At 42.5% G+C, this 19,118-nt stretch overlaps 1 protein-coding gene across 1 annotated transcript in view; it reads right to left on the reverse strand.

Moving 5' to 3' along the window:
* Positions 1-19,118, reverse strand: part of LOC129124614 (neural-cadherin-like) — a 55,346-nt gene that overhangs the window by 15,836 nt on the left and 20,392 nt on the right. Inside the window, exons 7-20 of the mRNA XM_054639683.2 lie at positions 18,403-18,545; positions 17,566-17,738; positions 17,052-17,220; positions 15,194-15,364; positions 11,702-11,874; positions 11,450-11,617; positions 10,264-10,513; positions 8,899-9,026; positions 7,519-7,705; positions 7,237-7,380; positions 5,457-5,740; positions 2,923-4,540; positions 951-1,044; positions 3-187 (exon numbers count right to left, since the gene is read on the reverse strand). Coding sequence (XP_054495658.2) covers positions 3-187; positions 951-1,044; positions 2,923-4,540; positions 5,457-5,740; positions 7,237-7,380; positions 7,519-7,705; positions 8,899-9,026; positions 10,264-10,513; positions 11,450-11,617; positions 11,702-11,874; positions 15,194-15,364; positions 17,052-17,220; positions 17,566-17,738; positions 18,403-18,545 — 3,887 coding nt within the window. The remainder of the gene's footprint in view (positions 1-2; positions 188-950; positions 1,045-2,922; positions 4,541-5,456; positions 5,741-7,236; positions 7,381-7,518; positions 7,706-8,898; positions 9,027-10,263; positions 10,514-11,449; positions 11,618-11,701; positions 11,875-15,193; positions 15,365-17,051; positions 17,221-17,565; positions 17,739-18,402; positions 18,546-19,118) is intronic.

The following is a 19,118-nucleotide window of genomic DNA, read 5'->3' on the forward strand; positions in this document are numbered from 1 at the left end:
ACCTTTTATTCGTACAGAACCAGCATTACGGAGGGCGTCATCTTTGATTTCCTTCACTATAACCTTTACAGTGGAGATAACATCTGGCCAGACTCCATCAATGACTCTAACTCTTATGTTGTATGTTCCTGGTGGGGTTCCTTCTTTAATAGTCAGCAAACCTGAGTTATCATTAAGGATAAAGTACCTGTAATAAGAGTTAAGCCAAGGAACAAGCTATGAGAAGTTCAAAAGCTAAGTACTAATTATCATCACTGGTGGTTTTTCTGAACCACTTTCTATTTATCAAAGAAAGCAGATGTGTTCTCTCATGAAGGGACAGAGCAGAACATAACTTTTTTACATTGTCTCCTGTGGCTTCTAATGACTCTTCACCAGTGTATCATGAAGGTTTTGTCCTGCTACTATGCTGTATTAACTTGTGTAGGAAAACTTAAGCTGCAATAGCCATAACTTTGGAAATATTGCAAACTCTAGTGTAGATACATTCACTGAGAGTGACACCTCTGTCAAAACCTCTGAATGGCACATGGACATCTCAGCTCCAGTCACACTCCAGACACTCCCAAGTCTGTACATCTAGTATAAAAAAGGTCTTGAAACCAATGGTGACATGGAAACACCAGGAACTTGGATGAAGGAATTTAGAAGTTAGTAGGTATGTTTCCTGTAGCGGCTCACTGATACAGACTGTGAGAATGACTGAACAGGAATTCAGAATTCTGGCCCATGAGGCAATGGGCAGCAGACTGGTTAGGCATGCAGTGTTATTTATTGCAGCCTCACACTCAGAAGGGCTTTTGGAGATCTGCACACTGAAGTATCTAACCAACAAAATGATTTTATACTCATGTTTTCAAAAAAGAGTCAGTGTAAAAACTTGCTATGCTTTTGTATGTGCTCAATTTTCCCATAAAATTTATGCAACTTCCATTTTTCTCTCCAAATACCTCGATGTCTTCCCTTCAAACTGGTAGATTTTGCGATCCCAGTCATCAGCATCAGGGGCACTGACCTGGCCTAGCACAGTCGTTGGGAGAATACCTGGAACAACATAGCACACAAGTGGCACAGTCAGAGCTCTCACATGTACACAGACATGTTCTGGTCTAAGCACATGTGTCATAAGCCTAAGACCTCTACAAAAACTGTTGTGGTAGTTCTCAAGAGAGTTCTAAGAGATATGCACTGGTTTGCAAATGCTACATGGTGCCCTGATTGTCACATGTTTGCTGTATGACTACATAGATTTCATTCCACAGGTGACTGAAATGAAAAGCAATGGGAATTTAAAAAGAAAAGCCACCTCTGAGAATTTTCACTATTTTATCTGCATTATTCAACCATCTTACAAAGTGATTTAGACAGGAATTGGTGTTTGGCAGGACAAAAAACCAAAATGCAGACTGGGTTATAAAGGGCAAAAACAGTAGCAATTACAGCAAGATAGAAATTACAGCAAGATAGTGAGGATGCCCAAAATACAGTGGCCAGGCTTATTTTGAGTAAATGGTGAGACTGGGGTGAGATGAAAAGCAGTATGTGTTCTGCTTGTTTTGCATCCTCTCAGCAAAACTGACAAATTAGTATTTTCTGGATTTACAAAACTTATTTCTGAAGGAAAGGTTCCTCCTTACTTCTGAAGGAAATAGTTTTCTGAATTCATAAACCTACTGGGTAAAGAATCAAGGATACACAAAAAGGATAAATGCAGGAGTTCACCGTATGACAAGGAGCAGCACAGACCCTGACAACCGAGGAACTGAATGCAAGGAGAGGAAACTGTACCTCTAGCAACTGTGGCAAAATTCACTGGATATTTTGCAGGAGACAGTATGCAGGATGCCCTGGTGTTTGATTCCCACAGGATATGAATGTAACATACAATGTGATAGTAGCCTTTTGATTCTGTCTCTCCTTTATATTTTAATTAATCAAAGATCTGAGGTCTTGAATAGTCCCTCTCAGAAATTAACCGATGTACCAATGGAAGAAACAACTAAAATGGAATTCAGGCTTGAATGAAAATGTTTGGTATTTAAGCTACAGGCAGAGTTTCTCAGCAAACAGAAACAGACTTGGTTTCAATTTAACAAGAAGCTGAACTGGAGTAATTATGCAACAGGCAGTACAAGGCTTCAGTACAAATAAACAGCATCTACTCAGAAGTAGTTCCTAATGTGCCACAACAGATAATCTATTTAATGTGCTATCAAACCATACGACACAGAGCAGAGTAGAAGAGGAAGGAATGCCCTGAGCCAACATGGATGCAAGCATCCCAAAATATTTTTACCTGTGTGTTTTATTTTCCTGATGGGCTTATTATGGGGGGCACCAAATCACAAGAATACTGCTGCCTAATTGCCAAAGCAAGAAGGGAAAGAAGGCTTCTCTCCCAGAGAGCAGCCAGCATTCACAGAAAATTCCCCCATAACAGCATCTTCCAGCTGAAGACTTAGATGAATGTTTCAGCAGTTTACATATGAGTTCAGTTTAAGCATATTCATTAAAATTCAATGCAGTCTGGAGAAGGAAAAGGGTTTAAGGAGGAGAAAAAAGGTTCTCAGCATTAAGACTCATCGTTTCTCAGCAACATTATGAACTTTGGTAATTTTTTCTCCCCTCATATGCTAATGCTGCTGAAAAACTGTATCTGAAACCAGATTTTGACAGAAAGGTGCCAAGAAAAGCAGCCAGTTATGCTCCTTCTTCAAGGCTGGCTCACTTTCTTCTACAAATCAAGCGGCCCAGAGACCTGTGCCCCACATACCTACTGCTCTCTGTTGGGGTTTAAGCAAACTTCAGTAGCACCTCTACTAACAGCTAACGTGGAACAGGACAGAGTCTTCCTGTAAAACTTAAAGCTGCCTCTTTTGGCCTTGTGCCACACTTGGAAGCAAACAGCAGGGAGTGATTTACCATCATAGCTGTAAATGAGAGACTCCATGTAGCCAGCAGAATGCGGGTGGTCATTTTGGTCCCCAATGTTGACGGTCAGAGTGTTGGTGGAGCTCATGGGCGGGATCCCGCTGTCTGTGATCAGGATGGGCAGGTGGAACGCCTTGTGCACCTCCCTGTCAAAGGTGCGCAGGGCGGTGAGCACGGCACTGCCGTTGTGGAGGTCCTGCAGGCTGAAGCTGGTCAGGCTATCCAAATCACTGAGGAGGCGAAAGGAGAAAGGGGCTCCGTTCACAGCAGTGTCCCGATCCTTGGCATACAGCAGTGTGGAGGTCTCATTCATTTGGACAACCTGTGGAGAAGCTGTGTTTTCCCAGACCACTGGGTTATAATGTGCCTCGAACTCTGGCCCATTGTCATTTACATCCTGCAGAGTCACCAAAACAGTGGCACTGCCAGTCAGAGGGGGCTGTCCCATATCAGTGGCAATCACAATGAGTTGGTACTGAGCCACCGTCTCATAATCCAGCAATCCTGCAACCATCAGCCACCCATCACTAGCCAAAGAGAACTGGCCACCTGGATCGGACTTGTTTAGCAGGTGGAAAGAAAACCTCCCATTCAGGCCAGAATCCAAGTCCACAGCAGAAACCTGAATAATTTTGGTGCCAACTGGTACATCTTCCCCAAGTGCAGCCACTTCATAGAACTGGGGATAGAAGACAGGAGCATGATCATTGGAGTCCTCCACATAAATCACACAGTGAGTGATGCTGAAGAAATCCATGTCCTCTGCTTTCACAGTCAAATTGAATACCCTCTCATGAGGCTTCTCAAAGTCGACCCGTTTGCGTAGTCGGATAAACCCACAGTTGTTGAGTTCATCTGTCTCTATGGAGAACTTGCGGTCATTGTCCCCATCAACGATGCTGAATGTCACCATGGCATTTTCTCCCTCATCTCTGTCCACAGCAGACACCACTGCCACCTCAGTGTTAATACTCGCATTCTCGGAGACAAATGCTGTGTAGATCCTTTGCAGGAAGACTGGAGCATGATCGTTCACGTCAGTCACCAAAATAGTGGCAGTGCCTGTCCCAGTGAGCCCTCCTCCATCTCTGGCCTCAACCACCACTAGGTATTTGTCTTCCTTCTCACGGTCCAGGGACCCAAGCACTGTAGAGATGGTGCCACTAACTGAATCAATTGAGAACAAGTTCAAATTAATTTCGTTTTTGACGTTCTGAATGATACTGTATGTTAGCACAGCATTTATACCAGCCTTGGGGTCATCGAGGTCCACTGCTGTCATTTCCATGATAGGAGTGTCAGCTGGAGACCCCTCAGGAATGAGGCCTGTGAAACAGCCATCCGACACACAGAGGAAAAGGGGTGCATTGTCGTTCACGTCCCTCACTTCTATGATCACGTCTGCAAAGCCAGTCAGGCCCTCTCCGCCCTCATCCGTGGCAAGAACGAGGAAGCGCCACGTGGATCGCTTCTCCCGGTCCAGCCTGGTGTGTGCTCTGATCTCACCTGTGCCCTCATCGATGCTGAATTCGCTGCCAGCTCCCTGCCCGTGCAGGGAGTAGCTAATGGCAGCTTGATTTGCTGCTTGGTCGGGATCCATTGCAGAAACCTGGAACAAGCCACAGCAGGCAAGTGTTTATGTTTAAAAAAAGGGAAATCACACTTCTCTCATTGATGGCAGCTGCTACAGTGCAGGCTAAATGAACAGTGTGAATTTTAACAGCAAGCATCTATTGGCTTGAGTCATTCAGGTACTCTTTCAATAAATATTATGGACAGCCTAGAGAAACAAAACCAGGACATTTCCACAGACTAATACATTCTACTTCCCTGTTTATTTTGGAAAGAGAAAAAACTGTAGGAATAATCTAGTGAAAATAATAACAGTTCTGCTGAGCAAATATTTCTTATGAAAGTTTTTGAGCTGGAATACAAAGGCAAGCAGAGGCTGATTCTCTCTGAGTTTACAGACTGCTGTGAAAACAGGCCATACATCCAAGCTGATGATCAGCATAGGCCAGAGAGAGCTCCCAGCTCCTGATTTGCATCCAGGGATTGTTTAGGAGATTGCTAGTTGGGCCTACCAAGAGCTGCTCTAACAACAAAACAATGAAGACGACTGAGCTGAAGTCAAAGAACAATCCCTGGTAATTTATTTGGTAGCATAAATTTAACCATTACATGCATGAAGTACACATGCCAACCATTCTGTGCTTATACAGTTACTCAAAATGTGCCAAATCTTCTTTGTAAAGGAAATTATCACATTTTTCAATAATTAGAAATCAGTTTGAAAAACCCTTAAAATCAAAACCAGTCGCTATTTATGTAGGTGAAGAGAACAAGTCCACAACGAAAAATTACCAGGTTTACTTTATTCTAGTCTTTACAGAAAGTTGCTAGCTACATTCTAATACCAGACCTCACCCACCCTAAATGTACTATCTTTTTGGATTTGTGTGAATGGATGGGATTGAGCTGAACACAAAGCCAGGTTTTGCCCTGCTTTGTGGAAATTGCTTTACCTTTAGAACAAGTACTGGCAGATCAGTGAGCTCCTCCAAGACACTGCCCTGGTATTCATTCTGAGTGAAGACTGGTGCTTCATCATTCTTATTGACAACATTGATGATGATAAGGGTGTGGTTTTCCCATTTTCCATCAGAAGCTACAAGCCGGAGCTCATAATGTTGTTCTTGTTCATAATCCAAAGGCTGAGCAATGAATACAGTTCCAATCTCAGGTTCCACATCAAAAACCCCTTTCACATTTCCTGAAGTGATCTGATACCTTAGTTTGGCATTTGCACCTATCAGAGAAAGAAACAATTCGCCCCTGTTCTCTCTATGAAATGCTCAATCCAGCTATGCACGATGGACATGTATCCAAGAAAAACCTTATTTTCCAAGATTGTTGTGGAGATAAAGCATAAAAACACACACAGAATGATCTGTGTATGTAATTTGAAGGTTTTGTGTATGGTAGATAGGAGGCTAGGTTTGCATTTATATTTACAAGTATAATTTACAGACACAGACAAGCACTTGTTGATTGATAATGGAGAGATTGTGTACCTCTAAATTATCGTGCACTCATTTGCCAATAATAAAAAAGTAACATACTCTGAAAATACAAGAAGCTATTTTTACTCAATGTTTCCTAAGCCTCTCATTTCAAATGCCAGTATTCCTTAACTTTTTTTAAACCACTGGGTGGTGCTAAAATATAACAGAAGTCCTCTATTTTGAGCAAGAATTCATCTTCAAACATTCCACCTGTGCAACAACAGCTCTTTGTTTGCTGCAAAACTTTTATGAACAACAACAAATAGTTTAGTGCTTCCTGTTTACTTATTTGGAAAGGTAAAAAAAAATTACATTCCAGTATACAAAATCATTTCCTAAATTAAATAGGTGAGCTGCTAGGAGCAAAAAGAACATCCAGCTTTTTAAGTTGTGAGTCAGCTGTGGATGACAAGACTAGAGCAACATGGATGCTAGAAAGTGAAAAGGCTTTGCAGCACTGTCACTGAAAGGAACAGCCAGCTCTCACCTGCTCCCAGAAACACATCCCTCTGGCTCTCATCTGGGCTCTGTCACCAGCTTGCCTTCTTTTAACCAACAGATTTGTTTCTCTTCAGCAAGTTGAGCTGGACCAGCTCACAAAAGCAACCAAAATGCTAAGACAGGGACTGACTGTTGTCAGCATGTTGTACATGCTGTTGGACTGGCTCTGTCCATCTGGTCTCACCACACGGTAGGGGCAGCTTCACACCATCAGAGCTGGTGTCAGGGTGAGCCCAAATGGAAAGTCTGACTTTCCCTTTCTTCCTGACTTCATTTCTGGCCATGCCATCCCACATTTTCCACTGTTTGTCAGATTCCTCCACAAGCATATTAAACACACTAACACACCAAAAAGCACACATTTGATTTTTTTTACAATAGTGCTAAATAGAACTGACTCCTAGGGAGCTAATTAAAGAAAGCACAGGAGTCACCAAAAAGCAAGCATGTGCTCTGGAAAGAGTGAGCACAAAGTTACAGCACTGCTGTGATTCCAGCTGATTTCATTCTGCCCCAAAGACATTGCCAGCTAACTTAACCTTTGCACTGCAAACCTCAGCATCTAATTAAAGAAAACACTCACATGCACCCAGAACTTCTCTCCCCACTTTTCCAGATGTTTGAAATGTGGAATTATCTCCTGAGTGCAGAGAGCTGTTTGACCATGTAGGATGTAGCCCTTCACACAAACATACATTAACATGAACAGGACTTAAAAGGACATGCAGGGGCCACTCACCCTCATCTTCATCATCTGCTGTTGCTGTCACAACAGGACTTCCCACGTCCCTGTCCTCATCCATGCTGACCTCATACACTGACTGAGGAAATGCCGGGGCGTTGTCGTTCACATCGCTGACAAAAATCCTCACGTAGGCTGTGTCTGAGAAGGACATGCAAGAGGAACACACAGAGTAGAAATGGCAGAGGTGGAATACCTTGCATTATTCCAAACAGCTCACATACCTGCCAAGCCTGTGAAAGTTAAAAAGCCCAATACAGAATTCCTTCTTAGTTTTACCTGTGTTGGGCTGCCCATGAACACCAGGTCTAGCAGATTCTGATAAGTCCTGAGACTGAACTTCAATCAGGTAAGAGGCTCTTTTCTCTCTGTCAAAACATGCCTGGGTGTAAATAATTCCTGTCTCAGGTTCAATGGTGAAGAACTGATAATCCTCATTAGCATCTTTTAATATTAAGTAGTGAACCTGAAAAGGAAATCGTTAAAAGAGGTTACATTTTCAATTTTCATTTGTATGTCCAAGTGCTGTGACCTCCCCCTTCCTCAGTAGCCTCCTGGTTGTGTCTGCAAAGTAGCAACACTCTGAGGAAAGACAGATCACCTGAACAAATTTTTTTCTAAGTCTTTTGTGATATCAAGGCCCATCAAGCCCAGTATCTAATCTCCAACAGTGGCCAGTAGGAGCAGTTAAGAAAGATCATGAATAACAGGAGAGAGAATGTATGGACTGGCATTTTCCCTGGTGTCTCCTCAGCTTCTAGTAATTCACTGTGCTTCTGATTAAAAAAAAAAAACAACAAAAAAAACAAAAAAACAAAACCAAAAAACCCCAAAACAACAACAACAACAAAACCCCCCACAAAACAAAACCAACCAACTAACCAAACAAACAAGGTAATAATTTGGGTCCTGTTCAATGAGACTGAATAAATGAAAACCTCCACCAATGAAAGCTATTCACATTTTTCCCTTTATTAAAAGTCATTCTCTGAAAAAACAACAGTTCCATCCCCACTCCCAAGTTATGCCCAGAGCAGCACCAGCTGTTCTACCACACAGGTTGCTCTTCAGAAGCTACAAAATGACAGTTCCAGAAAAGCAGAGTTCCCAGAGTCTCCTCTAGCTAGAGTTTCTTCACAGAAGAGCTAGCAGGATTTTTAGAATGGCTCAGGAAAATGCAAAGAAAATGAGCAATTCCCTTCAGAATTCTGCTTTTTCCTAGGTTTGGGTCATTATTACTATGATGGTCAAATGCTGGTTTGACCAATGATGGTGTTTAATCAACCATATTTAAAAGGCTGAAAATAACTGACAATAATCACTGATGGTGAATTAAAAAATGAGCTAAAGAGGCAGGAGTTTGAAAACATGTCCTGCAGCCATATCCACTGGTCTTGTGATGGGAGCAGCCCTGAGAATCATGCAGCAGTGCTTTGTCATGGTTGCTGGATCAGGATGAGCTGCCACGCTGCAGGACCCTGAGGTCACTTCTGGCATCTTCGCCGCCTGCATCCCGTGAGATGCACACCAGCCATAAGACACACAAATGCTTGACAAGTGCTGTAAGAACTGCTGGTGGCTCATTACCCTGCCCATTCTCACTAATTACAGGACCACAACTTGAGTATGGTGAGGAAAAGAACTGGATTAAGGTCAAACCTCTCCATGTAGGCCAGAATCCAAGTCCATAGCTAACACCTGAACCACGGACGTGCCAACATCTGCTCCTTCTGGCACAGACACCTCGTAGTTAGAAGACATGAAGAAAGGAACATTGTCATTGACATCTGAAAAAGGAGGTGATGAGGATCATGGTAAGAAAATATTTTAAAACTTTTTTGTTTACTGTGTTTTTTTGGTATTTTCCCCACAGTTGTATTTTGCTTGGAGGAAGAACTTACATTGATTATAGTAATAAGCAATCCTGCTCTGGGTTTTCCCATTCTCATGGTAGCAGTCAGGAGACATTTTATAGACACTGGGCAGTTTCTGGGAAACAGTGGCCTAATCCCAGCTGAGATAGTGGCTAATGATTTGACCAGAGATATACTAAGTCCATGAATGCCAGGACCAGGAGGGCTTTCATCCACAGCTAAATTAGTAAAAAAAGGATTTTTTTCTTGTGAGCAAAATAAAGTTGCTGCCAAATTCTGGTACCAATAACTGCACAACAGGAAAACCTTTTGGGACAGGGTCCATAACCTACAATGAGGCTCAGACCCTGCTCTACAGCCTGGAGGGGTTTTGCATTGGTGGATTGTGAAAGACAGGACAATGCTGGGATAAAGTGAAGCAGGAAAGTTGGATTCCCTTTCAAATTACTACCCCATTCTCATTTCCATGGTGGTGGGCAAGACAAATGTTTTTGCTGGAGACTTCATTTATTCTTATTTTCATCTGAATGTTTGCCTAACAAAAGTAACTCCACTAATCCTGCAAAAAGCAGGGATTAGTATCAGATTTATAGTTTTATGTGGATCTACTGGAACAGAGCCTTACAAAAAGATCCTACTATAAGGAGGTTTGGATCAAATTTTTGAAAATTGCACTTATCATAAGGATCCTTGCAATTTTGTTTCTGTACTTGTGATCTCAGTATGCAATGGAAAATACTGAATGTAACAAAATCCCCTAAACAGATATCCAGCACAAACCCAGCCTATCTGAGCTGTTTCTCTTTCTATAGCACAGAGTATTTCCAGTAATACTCATCTCCTTTCAATAGCTTGGGAACAAGTACTAGATTTTTCCTCCTTTCAAAAGAAAATCTTTCTAAGTACCTTTACAGAATCAGGAACAGTGCTGCCTAAACATTCAAACAGCTCATTTTTGCACTATCACATCTCCACATTTGATGGCTGTACTTAGGAATTGCCTCAGACAGACTTCTTTAATGACTGCAGAACTATTTACAGCATAGAAATGTACAAAGCATTCTGAGGTGGCTTGGCATTTCATGGATGTTACCTTAATTCATGGCATTATACTAAAAATAATATTTTTCTGAACAGCAGCAAAGCTTACCTGTTATATTCACACAAACAGTGGCAAAGGAAGCTAAAGGAGTCATTGCTACATTTTGTGCCCGGACTGTCAGGGTGAAAAACTTAGTAGTCTCAAAGTCAAGTGGCTCAGCGACTAGAAGAGAAGCAGATCCATCAGCTCTGTTTGGCTTCAGATAGAAACGAACTGGCATGTTAGTCTCTGGCACTTGACCCTCCTCCAGGTTATACGTAACCCTGGGATCACCAAGAGGGGATGTGGCTTTGATGGTCTGAAGAAGAAAAGAGCCACCACATACATTCATGAAGCACGGGGTTGCAAGTGTCAGGTGTTGAGTTTGATGGCAGAAACATACACACGTGTATGTTCTCCAAGAACATACTCGCCTGTATGACTCGGGTAACAGACAAAATAGAAACATTTACAGAGCTGAGTTTTATTTTACAATATCTAGGTTTGGTGCAGGTATTTAATCAACAGGAAATTCATCTGCCTGTAAATGTTCCAAGTCAGAACTGCAGCAGAGCTTTAGGAAATCCCTCCTCTCTCCTCCTTCCAAAGCAAGACTGATGGATAAGGAGACAATTTCTCCACTGAATTGTACATTTTACTCAGCAAGTTACAGAAGAACAACTCAAACCCTAAATTATTTCCAAGTGCTTGAATATTGCATGCAGGAGGAGGAAGGCAGGAATTATGTGGCAATATATAGCAGACTAAGTCTTTTGTCCTTAAAGACTAAGTCTCTATGGGTTAAAAAGGAATTGGTTTGAGTTAGAAGAGTCCAAAGCAAACTATGTCACTCCACACTCTTGTGCTAAACTTAGTTTAAAGCTTTAAGAAAGACACAAGCAAATAGCATAGCTCGCTGAGGATGAGGATGGAGGAGTGAGGAGCTGGCTCTTGGCAGGAACACACAAGAATTTCCTTCTCTGGCAGCACATAAGTCTTGCTCCTGTGGAAGCACACCTTGAGGGCCATTAATGTAAGAATTCACTGGGAAAACTGCTGCCAGCTGAAATGCCACCCTACTCTGTGACAGGTACACCTGAGCAACTTTAATGGGTACAGGGCAGTGAAGGCTCATAAGGGCACAGTGCAATGCAGTAAGGCTGCACAGCAGGCATCTGTGAACTTCTGACTTAGAGCACAACAGAGGAAGAAGTGGAAATGAAGAGGGAGGGAAGTAATCAAGCTTTTAACATACCACAATCTTGGTGTCACGGATGGTGTTTTCGGGGATGGTTACCCAGTATGAGCTCTGCTCCCAGCGGGGTGGCTGGCTCAGTGCACTGGTGACAGTCACCGTCAGCTCCACGCTGCTGCTTCTGTTCCCGCCGTCTGTCGCTACAATATAGCGGCTGATGCGCATTGTCTGGGAAACAGAGGCACAGGATGCTTGAAAACTATTGCAATTAACCCTCTGCAATGGATTTGAGGGGTTGGACTCTCACATTACCTGGGGTAGTGGGCAATTCACGTACACCCAGCCTGTGCTGGGGTTGATCTGGAAGTATTCCAGCTGATGCTCTAACATTGAGTATGTGACAGCAGCATTCACACCCTGGTCACTGTCGTGAGCTGCAACTCGGAGGAAACTCGTCCCCACCGGAGTGTCTTCGCTGAGGAAGTCTTTGAAAAGACAAAGATACTGTCAGCAGGTCTGCTCTGGTTTAGCAGGCTGTATTTGTAAAGAAATACCCGGTAAAACATCATTGTTCCCTTCATGGGAGATTAAATGTTTCTGTACTGAAACAGGTTATAAAGTACTGTCACCAACAGTGTCTATAGTTCTCTTTCAGCTTCCCCTTCCCTCTCCCCTGCCACGCTGGGTTGTTAAGTGAGCTGCTGGTGATGCAGATTTACTGACACTGCTACTGCTGCCAGCACGGGTGCCACTCCAGGGTGGTGCTGGCAAGCCCCACAGCAGCTCGCATGCCCACTGCTTTGGATCACAGCCCAGCCTGCTGGGCTCAGCTAATGATAAAAGCAGGTTGGTATCAAAGGGAATTCTGTGTGAATTGAATTAGTCTTGAATATGAGTGGTGCCAGCAGCACTGCCAGTGGGAGACACTAGGTAATTGCAAAGCACAAAGACTCAGGTCACAGAAGAAATGCCTCCAGCCCCACAGTGTTTTGGAAAAGCTGCCCAGGGCAAGGGTAAGGATCATTTTATGTATGTCTCTTTCCTTAAGTTTCACTCCCTGTTCCCAGAAATCCACCTGTGTCAGAGGTCGTGTCTTTCTGCCTGTAGTTCTAGAGAAACCAATCCTTCTTTGAACTTGCTCACATAATTGTCATCTAAAAATCTGGTGGCAAAGTCAGGCATTTGAAGAGCCCACTGCACAGAAGAATAATTATTTTTGTCTTCCTAAGGCCTGATTTCTGGAAGGGACACCAACAAAATGATGGGAAATCATGAGCAGTCATTTTCTGCTCCCCTCCACTCTGTGAAGCACAGTTTCATATGAAACTATCACATCCCTGCTGTCTATCTTCCACACTCATCTTTACATTACACTGATTTTTGGTCCAGCTCTTCCCTCTATCCTCAGCCATCCAGTGCCAATTCCTCTTTCAAGTAGCTATGTGTGCTTGCCTGATTGTGTTTTTGAGCTGTTTGCTTGTACTAAGGCTCCACCAGCTCAGTGTATTAAAACTGACAGTGGGAAGGCTGTTGCAGTTGGGTTGAGGCAACCCAGTCAGTCTGTTCATTTGTGTCTTGTCCAGAAACTATTTCATATCTTTGATCTCCCTTATATGTGTGTCCTTTAGCATTTTTGATGTGGGATAATCAGAACTGCACACTACTTATGGAGCAGTCATGTTTTCTGTTTTGGTCTTCTCCTTTAATGCCTACAGTGTGTAGTAGTGGAGCAGTACAACTTTAAACAGCAGCAACCACTTGCTCTATGAGCAGTAATTTGAGATTTAATTGGCTTCACTTGTCCCTGTGTCATTTAATTGTCCTGGGATTCTTGTCTTCGGTAGGTCAGTAACAGACAAGTAACAAACAAATCTCTCAAGAGATTTACCAGCACTAAGATAGATTAATGAAAATTGAATTAACTGCCATAAATCACTGTAAAATTCTCCTTTTTTGTGTTTAGGCTTGTGTGTGTGTGTGTTTGTGTATTTATGCTGTCTTTAACAGCCAAATTCAGTTAAATTGCATTGTAATAAAAAAGACAAAGTTACTTGGAAGGGTGGTAGTCTCTCATTTCAGGTGCTTTGCTTGCTTCTGACACAACTTTAACGTTTACTGTAGCCTCCCTACTACAGTTTAGCATTTCTTTAATGTCTGTTTTGCAGACAGATGATAAGATGCATGGCTAAATCAGGAATTTAACCAACATCCTAGTGCTGAGAGTAAAGAACCAGCAGTTTCCCGGATGAATAGAAACCTATGACTAATGGCCTTTGATCTTGTTAGGGAAAAAGCTATTTTTAATTCTGTGACGTTCAAGCATTGATTACTTATGTAGAGACACTGGGAAAGTGCTAGGCATAAGGTGACCTCGTTATCTGCAGGTTTGCCATCTCAAAAAGCTGCCTCTCTTCAGAACCTTTGCCAGTACCCTCTGTTCATGAAAAAAGAAAAAAAAAACTGCCTGTTTCTCAAAGTGCTGCAGCCAACATAATTACAAATGCAACCTCTCAGCTTCACAGCTTTTGAGAAAGAATCCTGGGCAGTTTCACCTGAAGGACACGTGTGATGGTGGAATGGAAAGGTTCATCTTTGCACAAACATTACCTCTACCTCAGGAATTGTCTGCTCCACTCAAAAATATTTCTCTCCAGAAAGAACATTCATACTCAACTTCTCAGTGCTGCTTTGGCCAGGTTTGCAGAAGACATTGGTAAGACTGTAGAAATGGCTATTCCAAATCTACATATTTTAATGAATCTGGCACTTAGAATTGTCACTACAAGATACTTTAAAAGGTGCAACACAATTTTCCTTCTGTCCTTGTACATAACTTTGAAGTGTGAATGTATATTTAGCATATTTCTCAGCAGATCACTTCTTGTTAAACTCCTAAAATATAAACATCCAACTTATTTTTGAATCCTTCTAAAATGCTGGCATCTGTGATATTAAAGACAATTTTCTTATAAGCCATCTTCATTTTAATAGGGCATTGGTCACTGCTTTGCCCTCCATGACATTTCCACACAAGTGGCAAAAAACTCCAACATTAAATTGTTGGCAGATGCATCAGCAACAATTTTTTTTTCCATTTTCAAGCAATTATGCAAGGAAGGACCTGTTCCAGTCCAACAGCTAGAGATTATACTCATGACTGAGTATGACATTTAATGTAGAGAGTCCAAGTGTAATGAAATGCAGGATTCTACTGGAGAAGAATCAAGTCAAATTAAACAAAAGACTGATATAAAGCATATCATGTGGGGATGAAAAAGGGAATGTCACCAGGTCAAATGGGAAAAGCTAGCTCAGCAGGACAGACACAGCAGGCATTGGCTCCCAGCCAAAGGCAGCCTAGAAACCAAGGATTCTGTGCTGTTTGACAAGACATAAATGCCACTTCAGTCTATTCAAACAGAGATACCATGCTACAGAGACACAGATGACAATTGTACTTCTGGTCAGGGTTGATGATTTCTGAGCTAGGATGTCATGTTTTGTTTTGGGACATCAAATAAAAATTTAGCGTGGAAAAAAGCTGGGCAGAGAAAAGCTGCAAAGAGAAGGGATCAGACCTGCCTCATCTGTAGGAGTGAGTATGTAAATGTTTTTAAGAGAACTGCAGTGCCTAAGGAGCACTGGTTAATTCTGCTCATTTCTACTGATGATGGGTTAAACAGTAGCTGGCTTAGTGGGCAACAAAGGAAGATCGGTGACCTCACAGACTGCCCACTGTTACAAGGAATAACCTGCTAACAAATTCCCGCGGCAGCGCTGGGACAGGCAGTGCCTGGCACTCACACTGGTAGCGGCTGTTCTCAAACGTGGGGTCGTTGTCGTTGAGGTCGGCGATGAGCACGGTGAGCTGGCACACGCCGATCAGCGGCTCCGGCGCCTGGTCCGTGGCAGTGACTGACAGAGTGTGCTCCCGCTGCTTCTCCCGGTCGAAACTCTGCGTGGTGGTGATGACCCCTGCCAACACAGACACCTCCTGTGCTGCCTGCCACAGCCTCAGGACTGAATCTGCAGAGACCAACCTGCACAGCTCCTGCACAAAAGGAAGCTCTGACTACGTGCAGCACAGCCATGAAGCTCAATCCTCACTGACCCTGCAAGGCATTCTTGGACTAGACCAACTCCAGTTCTCTTGTTTCTCCTCTCCTCACATGCCACCTTTTTCCTGCTGCCCTGATAAGAAGCTCAGTCTGAGTATCTTGTTATCTCATGGTTCATGGAGCACAGGACTTTCTCCTTCTCATTGAAGGGCCTCTCTAGGTTTAGTCCAAGTAACTGAATCAGTTCATTATTACTTGAGGAAGAGTCACACCACAGAAGACACAAGTGATATGACCAAAGGAACCTCTGCTACAGGAATTGGAGGCTGTCTCATTGAGCAGATTAAAATTGGGTAAAATCATATAGCAGATAAATCAAACCATTTTCTCCAAATCTTCAGGTTTTCCTCCCTACTAATCAAGTCTCTCCCTACCTCAGCTATTTTCTTCTGGTTAGCAGATTTCAAACTGACCTTCTTGAGGCCACTTCTAGACCAATTTTTCTCCTATGCTCAGAGTTCTTCAGCTCTGTTGTAGTCCTTTCCAATCTCCTGCACAGTCCTGGAGATAACAATATCCCATTTTCCTATTTTGACTATAGAAACATCAACAACTACATAACATCTTCATTTGAAATTAATTCTATATAAATACATCATTGCCCTGTTCTGGTATGAAGGTTTTGCCTGCAGTGCACTGGATTTCCTATTTGTGCATGAAATAAGAAATAAACTGTGGCCACATCATAGGGAAGAATAAACTTAACCTGTAAAAATCACACTTTCTGCTCTGCATTTTTATAGCTACCCTTGATCCAAATAAGAAGGTAAGCAATACAGAACACATTTTTATCTTCTTATTGAACTGGGATTAGTTTCCCTATTTAATTTGCATTTGGAACCCTCAATATAAGAAGGATGTGGATCTGTGAATCCAGAAGAGGGACATGAAGATGATCAGAGGGTTGGAAACATCTCCTGTGAAGACAGACTGAGCTGGGATTTTTCAGCCTGGAGAAGAGAAGGTTCCAGGGAGAGCTTACAGCACCTTCCAGTACCTAAAGGTGGCCTACACAAGATCTGGAGAGGATCTGTGGGCATATAGTAATATGACAAATGGTAATGGCTTTAAACTGAGGGAGAACAGGTTTAGATTAGGAAGAAATTCTTTACTGTGAGGGTGGTGAGACACTGCCCAACACAAGTTGCCCAGGGAAGCTGTGGAAGCCCCATCCCTGGAAGTGTCCAAGGCCAGGTTGGATGAGGCATTGGGCAACCTGGTCTAGTGGAGATGTCCCTGCTCACAGCAGGGGTGTTGGAAATAAATAATCTTTTAAGTCTTTTCCAACCCAAACCATTCTATGCTACTATGATTTGAATCACTACAACCTTCATTAAATCTAATCTAATCCAATCCTATCTAATCTATGTGCATGGGTATTTACATACCCTGAGTATTTACCAGTGTTTATCCTATCAACTGTCACAGCTAACCCTGCAGTTACATGGTTAAGCATGAGCCCACATGAACACACTGATACAGCAGCATTTTCATTACAATACAATGTCATTTTCATTTTTTCTCAGTAACATGAAGCTACTGACCTGTGTCTGGGTCAATGCTGAAGCCAAGGGAAGCTCCATCTCGGTGCATGAGCCCATACTTCACCTCTCCATTGATGCCAAGGTCTGCATCATAGGCTTCCACCTGCAGCACGCGCGTGCCTGGAGGCTGGTTCTCCAGAACCCAGGTGCTGTCACTGTAGTAAGCACACTAAAAACACACCCAAACATCCGACCCTAAATATTACACAGAGTCACGTGAATCTGCTGCACAGTGTCAATATTTCTTCCAGCAGGTCTGGGAAAAACTTGGAAGGAAATCACTACTCTTACTTATGCACACAAAGAAATCAATCTCTAAGGGAGAGGAAGGAAAAAGGAGGATGAAGATTTTACACTTCCTCTAGGAAGAGAACTGTCTTCTGTTCACTTACAAGTTCATTCTGCTCTGCACATACAGACCCTTCAGCCCACCAGCAGCCACCAATAGCAATAGAGACTATTACCCCAGTTATAGTTTAGATGGGAAAAGAGTATCTGCAGGAAGACATCTTACCTCTCTAAAGACAGGCTTGTTGTTATTAACGTCATTAATTCCTACAATAACCTCAGCAAAACTGCTCAGAGGAGTGGGTCCCCCCGAGGCATTGTCATCTATGGCCGTGACATTCAGGGTGTACTGTGGCCCTTTCAGACTGGGTGGTGGGTTTCTGCGGAGTTTTATGATACCTGAATTTGGAAGCATAAAGTGTCATGTTAATTTACTCTGTAAACACACAAAATCAATTGAGCATCACATTTCTCTGTCACTGTATTGCTGGCTCAGTTTGTATTTTGGTAGCAAAGCACAGTAACTGTTCATGTTAGTCTGCACAGGCTTGGACCAGGATCCCAAGTTTTGGCTGATAGTTAAAGAACAACCATCATATAGTAGAGGAAATGTATTTGAATATCTGTATAGAGGCTTTGCCCCAGAGGTCCCAGTTACCCTTGATGGGCTGCAGCTGTGATGTCCTTAATTGGGCTGCAGCTGTAACCAATGAAGATGACTGGGATAAAAGGGGGCAGGTTAGCCAGTCAGGGAGAGCCTTGGAGGAGTCCTGGCCTGAGAGAGAATAGCATGCAGCAGAAAGAGTCAGTGAAGATTGGCAGCTGTAAGAATACACCAAAGAGGTATGGACTTTAGAAATCTGATAATATCATTATAAGACTCTAGAGAAATAATAGAAGAACAACGCCATCATATCAAAGAACTAATGCTCACTGATACAAAGCATTCTCATCTGCAGATTATATAAATATGGAGCTTTCTTATGGTTCTTGACATACATGTGGGGCAGAGTCAATAGAGATTAGACAGTAAATACCTGAGTTCTATACCCTCTTTCCTTACCTTTCTGGCTATCCAGCTCAAAGTTGCCCTCCTCATTGCCCCCTGTGATCAGATAGAGCAGCCCGTCTCCATCAGGGTCCTCTGCCCGAACAGTCGCCACCAAGGTGCCGGGCCCAGCATCTTCTGAAAGGAAGGTCCTGTAACTGATGGACACAAGGGAGCAATGGCAGCACACAAAGTATCAGAATAACCATCATCCTCTTAACCATCAGCAACTCATTATGGATGGCTTTTTAAAGCTTTGGGCATGCAATCATGGAATCTTAAATTGGTTCAAGATATGACTTAGGTCTTCTTTGTTCAATATTTGGTACTTATTTTAGGATTGTAATCCTGTACTTTTGGTATAGATAATTTTGAAGGAGCCTTTGGAGGATAACAATGTGCACCATAATATGTTGTACTGTAAAACAGGATCATCTATCTACTAAAGTTGAGTAAAAGGACTAATATCTGCCAGGCAGTGTTTCTTATGCCCCTATATATTAATGGAAAGCATCAGATACTACAGAGATGAAATGTAAAAAAGTATTTAATTTTGTAAATAAATACATGTATGTTTTGTATTTAAAATATGTTCAGACTTCAAAATTGTGCAAAGAATAGAAATTGTCTTGATTGAGGACAGGAAAGAAAAGGGAGTCTTAAAGAAGCAGGGGCTCATGAAATTAGCTTACAATACAATCTTTTGGTGCTAAAATTTAATTTTGGTAGTA

The sequence above is a fragment of the Agelaius phoeniceus genome, chromosome 1 (genome assembly GCF_051311805.1).
Source record: "Agelaius phoeniceus isolate bAgePho1 chromosome 1, bAgePho1.hap1, whole genome shotgun sequence".
Taxonomy (NCBI): domain Eukaryota; kingdom Metazoa; phylum Chordata; class Aves; order Passeriformes; family Icteridae; genus Agelaius; species Agelaius phoeniceus.